Here is a 9,373-nt window from a genome sequence, read left to right on the forward strand (position 1 = left end):
TTACTATATATTAGGATTGGGAGAGTAAATGAATTGATTTCAAAGATAGCAAGTTTGTTGGAAGAGCCTGGTCCCGCCTCAAGTTCGAGTGTCAAATGTATGTATTTTCTTAAAGGATTTGATCTGAGAACCGAGTGTTGGGGATGTTAAAATGTTTGTATTGTTGATAACACCATTCTACCATAAATGAGCGTTTTAAAATAAAATTCTACCCAAACATGGTGAAATATAATCCTAAATTCATAAACTGTTTAATAAAACGCTTTTTTTCAGAAAATCTGCATTACGTCCTAGAACGATGAACAAAGGCACGACAAAGTAGGAGGATGCTCTTGTAGAAACCAGGCGAGTGTAACGGGCACCAGGGCCCTCACCCAGAGCGGCTGTAAAGTCTCCGTAAAGGGCCGTGGTGGACCAAAGTATGACGAGTAAATGTACATAATACCAGTAATTACTAATTCCATCATTTTTCTATACATGTCAATTTATAATTTTATTGTCGTTAAAAAAACAGTATAGACATGCATGATTGCAGGGAAATTTGATATGATAGATTTTTGAGGAGTTATGTCCCTTTCAAAATCAAATCATTTTGTTTATAAAATACATATCCTGTTTTTTATACCTGATAAACCATCATACTGAGGGAGATACACAATACTCAGATGATTATTTTGATCCATTATTGTCTCCTTGTTCTTTGTAAACTGCACAGAGTCTGACTAATAAAAAGATATAACTATATGGATAGTTGAATGTATTTTAATATTCACTTTCATATACATCAAATGTGAATCATAAATAAGATTACTTGGGAAAAAACATAACATGAAGCGCAAAAATGCAGTATATGTGCACACAAAAAGACTGCACCAATGTTAAAAAAGCTAACTTGACTTTAAAGATGACGTTAAAATCAATAGTATTCTCATGTCAAGAAATGTCATTAATAAACTGTTGTTGTACAGGGCAATCTGATTAAAACCAGCCGTTCTGATATGCTACCACTTTCGAACGCGGTAGCGTATCAGAACAGCTGATTTTAATCAGATTGTGTACAGGGGGGCATAGAAACATTTTGTACTTGAGTTCGAACAACATTAAATTTACTTAATACTTCAATTTTTAATATTTAGGATAAATGTAAACAAATTAGACAAGCTTTGCCACAGATGAATTAGATTTTAGCAATGTGATATTTAACTGACTAAATTAAGGTGGAATTCTGTAGATGTGTACACCTATAAAAGCTAGTCATCCCTATATTTCATGTTAACTCAGTTCAATGATCAATATCATTTCTATCAGCTATAATTACTAATTTTAAAGTATTAAAACATTGATCAAACATTTATGCATCTACAATAGTTGTATGTATTTGAACTTCTCAAAAAATACTTTCATATACTTCAGGTTGACAGACATCAAAGGGGAAAAAAAAGGGTGTACAATATTGAATAATTGTATAAGAAGACATAAAATTTTTGAATCAACTAATTATTCAACATGTAAGAAAACCAAGATACATGTATAATTGATGAGAAATTTCATTTTAAAAACCAGTTGTCTGAGAAATCATTTTCCCAGAACAACAGTTCATGTAAAGCTATAAAAAAACTTCCGTTACATCACTGAATAAGTCTGTGTAGAGCTATAAACACACGGTCCGTTACATCACTGAATAAGTCTGTGTAGAGGTATAAACACACGGTCCGTTACATCACTGAATAAGTCTGTATAGAGCTATAAACACACGGTCCGTTACATCACTGAATAAGTCTGTATAGAGCTATAAACACACGGTCCGTTACATCACGGAATAAGTTTGTGTAGAGCTATAAACACACGGTCCGTTACATCACTGAATAAGTCTGTGTAGAGGTATAAACACACGGTCCGTTACATCACTGAATAAGTCTGTGTGGAGCTATAAACACACGGTCCGTTACATCACGGAATAAGTCTGTGTAGAGGTATAAACACACGGTCCGTTACATCACGGAATAAGTTTGTGTAGAGCTATAAACACACGGTCCGTTACATCACGGAATAAGTTTGTGTAGAGGTATAAACACACAGTCCGTTACATCACTCAATAAGTTTGTGTAGAGCTATAAACACACAGTCCGTTACATCACGGAATAAGTTTGTATTAGAGCTATAAACACACCGTCCGTTACAACACTGAATAAGTTTATGTAGAACTTTAAACACACGATCCGTTACATCACTCAATAAGTTTGTGTAGAGCTATAAACACACGGTCTGTTACATCACTGAATAAGATACTGGTGTCTGCCTCTTCAGGAAATATTTGGTCTGACTCCACCATAAACTGTGTTGGATACTTTATAATAAATGGAAAATCATCAGATGGTCAGGAATCCACAATGTTTGTATGAATTCCATAACATTCTTCATATCTAATGGTGAAAAAAAGACACAAGTATAAATCTAAACACTATAATATATATATTATTAATTAATTATCATGTTATTAATTAATTATTATCTTATTTATATCTCAAGTCGATTTCCATTAAATTTTATTCCACATATAGCAACAGACAACCATGTATGCAACAGACAACCATGTATGCAGCAGACAGCCATGTTTGGATGAACACAAAGTGTGAAATAAACAGGAGTCAGTATTACAGTCCATGTGAATTATACACAGCTCAATTTCAGCTGCAGATGTTGAACAAAGTGACAAACAACATGTGTGGTTTGGAGAGCAGACTAGATTTGTACAGAAACATTTACAACCTGTCAATATCCAAGCTATCTCCATTCTACGGCTGATGTTGAGCTAAACATGGCCTCCTCATCAGGACGGGGTCTGTGTTCATCTACAACAAGAGATTAATTAGCTGAATCAACATCATACAGTATATATATATCTAAGACAGAGCTACATCGACAAATAAGTTTAACCTACTTACATTGACACATGCTTTAATAGTTATATAATTAATTGAATCATTTCAATCCACATGTACTCGTAACAAAACAAATTACAAATACATGTGTCACTATATTAATATCTGGTTTATTAATTACGCTGACATGTTATATTAATTAACTACATGTAATTAGAATGACATGTGACTGCACATCTTATTATAAAATACATTCAATTTCTTTTTATTTTAGACAAACAAACAATGAATCCCAATGACTGGTAGATACAGCTAACCCTGTAACAATGAGCTGTTTATATTGACAAACAATCACACAGATAAACATGTCTTACATGTATCTTATTGACTGATAATTAACACAGACTGTGTGTCTTAGTTAGCTATATCTAATTAATGTGAATGATAATGACTCAGACTTACCTGTCAGAGCGTCCTGTCTGGTGATATACTTGTAGACACACACCTTGTTGTCCCACCGTGATCCGACCCAGAGACGGTGAGTGTTGACATCATAACTCAGGCTCCGTGGTTCATCCATCTCTTGTGATTCTATCAGTAGATGTGACAGGAACTGACCGTCCTTGTCCAGCATCTGTACTGTGTCGGTTATAACATCACACACCAGGATGTGTGACAGCGCGTCAGTACAGATTCCACGTGGATATAGTCCTAATCCTGATGGATGTCCTGTGTAAGAGAAACGATGTTTTCCTCCACGCTCTGTCACCACTACAGCACCAGGCACATAGTCATCACCATAGTCATCACCATAGTCTTCATCAAAGTCCTCATCAAAGTCTTCATCAAAGTCTTCATCAAAGTCTACATCAAAGTCTTCATCAAAGTCTTCATCAAAGTCTTCATCAAAGTCAGACACCAAGACATCCCCATTAATGTTCTCTGTTATATAGCGAGGTTTTCTATACAGTCGCCGTCCTGTGTTGTCATGCTGTATGGTTTGTGTGAGTTGTCCGCTCTGGTTGTACCGGGTTACCTTGCCTGTCTCTATATGCATATAACTCATCCCGACCAGTAGATCCCCAGTGGACGGGGACCAGTACACACACTGTGGTCTCCATGTAGGGTCTGTTCTCTCTATAAATGTGGTGGTTGTTTTCACATCCTTTGTCAGTTTGTTGATGTTATATTCCTCATCTATATAAATCAGTTCACTCTTACTGTTCACTGTGTGGAATCCTCCATATAAATTACTCCATGAAAGCTCCACACGATGTAGAGGGACACCTGTTGTGTCTGTCAAGATGATATTGTTTTTATCATCACTGACCCAGACCCGGTCTGATGTCACACAGGAAATGTGTAAACAATTATCAACACCCGTCACTGTGAGAGAGTCAAGTAACTCGGGGGGAGACATCAGTTTCAGCAGACACTGGTTTCCTTGCTGTGGTTTTTCTGTCCCTGGGGTTGGGATTCCACTCAGTGACTCCATCACACGACTTTGATCTACAAACATCAAACATAGAGTTCTAATCCTGTATTGTTACATGGAGTAGATTAAGTTAATTAAATACTCTGATTAAAGTAATTATCAAACTCATTTAAATACTTTAAATGAATTTCTCTTGTATATCTTAATTTCATAACCATGATAATGTTTACATTTATTAATAAATAAGTTTGAGCATAAATAGATATAAAAGTAATAAACTATACATATGGTAACATGTACATACATGCAATTCTTTAATGAATAACAATTACATGGATATATAACTATAGTCTGTTATTGCTTCCATCAATTTTTGATGATTTTTAATAAAAATACACATACCTGTGAAAGAAATACAATTGAAATCGATGAAAGGGAATATATCCAAGATATCTTCATTGAACAATTATCCCTTTTCACTCATAAAATTTCACAGGAACGAAAACAATTTTCTTATGGAGATTTGTAATGTTTACATCTTTTCTCCATTCGGAATACATCGCGCAATTTTTTAGCATTATCATCTGGGCTTATTAATGGCTGTTGCAATGCAAAATCCCCGTAGACTTTCAATTTTTGGATGTGTATTGAAACCTGGAGCGGTAGAGGGGGCGTTTCAAAACAGATAATCTGGACATTTTTCATATTTAGTGGATGAACGTAGATTGAGCACAAAGGTATTTACTATTATTGAAATATTAAGCAAATATTGGTGAAAGCAAAAACTCAGGACAGAGTATAATATATGAATTACATTCACAATGAAATAGATATATACTGAATTAACAATTTAATATGTGAGATATAACAAAATTAACTAAGGTATAGTTAGATCTCATTGAAACCTGTATGATACCTAACACATTATGACATATATACTACATCAATGATAATGACTCAGACTTACCTGTCAGAGCGTCCAGTCTGGTGATATACCTGTAGACACACACCTTGTTGTCCAATGATCCGACCCAGAGACGGTGAGTGTTGACATCATAACTCAGGCCCCGTGGTTCTTCCATCTCTTGTGATTCTGTCAGTAGATGTGACAGGAACTGACCGTCCTTGTCCACAATCTGTACTGTGTTGGTTCTACCATCACACACCAGGATGTGTGACAGCGCGTCAGTACAGATTCCACGTGGATATAGTACTGATCCTGATGGATGTCCTGTGTAAGAGAAACGATGTCTTCCTCCACGCTCTGTCACCACTACAGCACCAGACTCATAGTCATTGTCAGACACCACGACATCCCCATTGTTGTTCTCTGTTATATAGCGAGGGTAACTATACAGTTCCCGTCCTGTGTTGTCATGTTGTACGGTTTGTGTCAGTTGTCCGCTCTGGTTGTACCGGGTTACCTTGCCTGTCCTATAGTTATACATCCCGACCAGTAGATCCCCAGTGGACGGGGACCAGTCCACACACAGTGGTTCCCATGTAGAGTCTGTTGTCTCTATAAATGTGGTGGTTGTTTCCATATCCTTTGACAGTTTGTTGATGTTATAATTCCTATCTATATAAATCAGTTCACTCTCACTGTTCACTGTGTGTAATCCTATATCATAACCATTACATGAATCCACCACACGATGTAGAGGGACACCTGTTGTGTCTGTCAACATGAGATTGTTTCTATCATCACTGACCCAGACCCGGTCTGATGTCACACAGGATATGTGAGAACAATGATCAACATCTGTCACTATGAGAAATTGATGGAGCTCAGGACCAGACGTCAGTTTCAGCAGACACTGGTTTCCTACGCGTCGGTTTCCTCTCTCTGTGATTTGGATTGCACTCAGTGACTCCATCACATCCTCCTTGTTGAGTGACTCAGTCATGGAGAGCTGGCTGGTGTGGAGTGTAGGATGTATCTGGGGGAGGGCTGTCTTTATGGAGGAGAGGAATTGTAGCGGTCTGATTACTCTCTGTTCATATATGTATACATATCTCTGTAGGCTGACAATATGTATGATCATTTCTTTCTTCTGTTTTAAACATCTGTGTTTGAAATCAAAGTCACAGAAGACATTACACATGAAATCTTTTTGTATGTAGTCAATGAGATGCTTAAGTGTCTGGGCCTTTGTTAACATCTGTGATTGATAGAGGGAGAATTCTGTGCGACAGGTTTTGAAATCTGTTTTGATTCGTGGCAGGAGAGTAGGTCTGTAAAAGAGAGCCTCACTTCTGATGGTGTGAATGGTTCCTCTGTGTTGTTGTTGCTTTGTCCTGTAAGCTCTTCTAACAACTAATTGTCGGTGATTTCTATGTTTTCTGCAGTGGTAACAGACAGGAACTTGACAAGGTTCACAGTACTTTATATAAACATGGCTAGGATGTCTCACACAGATCTCTTGTGTTGGGATGTAGTTGATTTTATCACGGTGTGACACAACATCATGGTCTATTGTTTGGAGATCTTTTACATGGTTCTCTTTACACTGGGGACACAGATCACATGGACACGATACACAATAGTACTCTGTGTCCCCCGGACACTTAGAACACTTATGTACTTTATATGGAGTGCTTGCTGTTTCCATTGTGTGGAGGGACTAGGTCTCAAAATCACAACCTGTTTAATTAAAAATAAAGTGTTTTAAATGAAGTCATCTACATTCTTTCCACTTATCAATATCAAATTTTATATGAATTTTTTTCATTTAAAACATGTTTCTTTAATGTAATAATATATCATTATCTACAAAGATAATAATGATTCATATAAATAATGATTCATCAATATGGCTCTGGTTACAGAAAGACTCAACTTGTTAAAGAAATGGCCCAACAATAAGATGATTGACATAAGAGAGAAATGGCCCAACAATAATATGATTGACATAAGAGAGAGAGAGAGAGAGAGAGAGAGAGAGAGAGAGAGAGAGAGAGAGAGAGAGAGAGAATTCTCTCTCTGACCTTCTCTGTAAAACATGTTATCTTGTTTTCTCTTTTTATCTCTCTATCCTTTTTTCGCCCTCTAGAACATTTTCCCAACATAATTCTCTCTCTCCCCTCTCTCTCTCCCCCCCTCTCTCTCTCTCTCTCTCTCTCTCTCTCTCTCTCTCTCTGTGGCTTAACATGTACTCTTGTTTCTTTTCTTACACTTTCTCTCTCTCTCTCTCTCTCTCTCTCTCTCTCTCTCTCTCTCTCTCTCTCTCTCTCTCTCTCTCTCTGTATATATCTCAGACTTTTATTGCTTAGCTTATTTCACATTCCTTAGTTCTTTCTATTTTTTTCTGCTTTCATATGCGCTTGCTTTCTCTGGAGAAAGAGAGAGAGAGAATTATATCTCACTCTCTCTCTGACCTCTGTTAAACATGTTATCTTGTTTTCTTTCTATCTCTCCATCTATCCTTTTCTTACTCTCTAGAACATTTTCCAGACAAGAATTCTCTCTCTCTCTCTCTCTCTCTCTCTCTCTGAGGCTTAACATGTACCATTGATTCTTTTCTTTAAATCTCTTTCTCTCTCTCTCTTTCTCTCTCTCTCTTTCTCTCTCTCTCTCTATTTCTCTATCTCTCTGTATATACCGTACCTCAGAATTTTCTTGCTTAGCTTGATCTCGTTTCTCATTCCTTCTTTCATTCTTTATCCATCTTTCTCAAAATTTCTCTGCTTTTCACATGGTTGCTTTCTCTGACTAAGAAAGAAAGTTTCATAGCTTAACTTTATCTCTCTCTCTCTCCCTCTCTCTCTCTCTGACTTAACTTATATCCTTGTCTCCTACTTTCATTTGCTTTCTCTCTTTTTCTCTGTATATATCTCAGACTTTTCTTGCTAAGCTTATAGCCCATTCCTTAATTCATTCTATAACCCTTTCTCTGCTTTCATACATGCTTGCTTTCTCTGGAGAGAGAGAGAGAGAGAGAGAGAGAGAGAGAGAGAGAAAATGGGAATAGGGATTGAGAGACTGCTAAACATGTACCCACTCTCTATGACACTGGTCTCTCTCTCTCACACTCTCTCTCTCTCTCTCTCTCTCTCTCTCTCTCTCTCTCTCTCTCTTTTTCTCTGCTAAACATCTGCCCTTGTCTCTCTTTTATTTTAATCTCTCTCTCTCTCTCTCTCTCTCTCCTCTCTCTCTCTCTCTCTCTCTCTCTCTCTCTCTCTCTCTCTCTCTCTCTCTCTCTCTCTCTCTCTCTCTCTCTCTCAATATTTACTCTCTCATACATGTACTGTTCTTCTCCTTCTCACCTAATTATCAAATATGTTAAAATATAGCAACACATTATATTTGATGTCACTTGACAATTTGCTGATGGTCTATGACTAGCTTTTCCCCCTCACCCTACCTGAGTATTTGACTGTGGCCTATGACTGGCTTTCCTGGCTGAATATTTGACTGTGGCCTATGACTGACTTCCCCCATTACCCTGGCTGAGAATTTGACTCTGGCCTATGACTGACTTTCCCCCTTACCCTGGCTGAGTATTTGACTGGTCCATGACTGGCTTTCCCCCTTACCCTGGCTGAGTATTTGACTGTTGACTATGACTGATTTTCCCCTTACCCTGGCTGAGTATTTGACTGTGGCCTATGACTGACTTTCCCCCTTACCCTGGCTGAGTATTTGACTGGTCCATGACTGGCTTTCCCCCTTACCCTGGCTGAGTATTTGACTGTTCACTATGACTGATTTTCCCCTTACCCTGGCTGAGTATTTGACTGTGTCCTATGACTGACTTTCCCCCTCATCCTACCTGAGTATTTGACTGTGGTCTATGACTGGCTTTCTGCCTTACCCTGGCCGAATATTTGACTGTGGTCTATGACTAGCTTTTTCCCCCTTACTCTGGCTGAGTATTTGACTGTGGCCTATTACTGGCGTTCCCCCTTACCCTGGCTGAGTATTTGACTGTTCACTATGACTGATTTTACCCGTTACCCTGGCTGAGTATTAGACTGTGGCCTATGACTGACTTTCCCTCTCACCCTACCTTAGTATTTGACTGTGGTCTATGACTGGCTCTCCCCCTTACCCTGG

General features: G+C 37.9%; 1 protein-coding gene across 1 annotated transcript; it reads right to left on the reverse strand.

Annotated features, from left to right (window-relative positions):
* Window positions 1–761: 761 nt before the first annotated feature.
* On the reverse strand, window positions 762–7,088 carry LOC117683724 (uncharacterized). Its single transcript, XM_066073713.1, has 4 exons — window positions 5,285–7,088; window positions 3,345–4,391; window positions 2,770–2,852; window positions 762–2,423 (listed from the first exon to the last, which is right to left on the reverse strand). Exons 1-3 carry the CDS (start codon window positions 6,927–6,929, stop codon window positions 2,785–2,787), a joined length of 2,760 nt encoding a protein of 919 aa, XP_065929785.1. The 5' UTR covers window positions 6,930–7,088; the 3' UTR covers window positions 762–2,423; window positions 2,770–2,784.
* Between the last annotated feature and the right edge of the window lie 2,285 nt (window positions 7,089–9,373).

This window comes from Magallana gigas, chromosome 10 (assembly GCF_963853765.1).
Source record: "Magallana gigas chromosome 10, xbMagGiga1.1, whole genome shotgun sequence".
In the NCBI taxonomy this organism is placed as follows: Eukaryota; Metazoa; Mollusca; class Bivalvia; order Ostreida; family Ostreidae; genus Magallana; species Magallana gigas.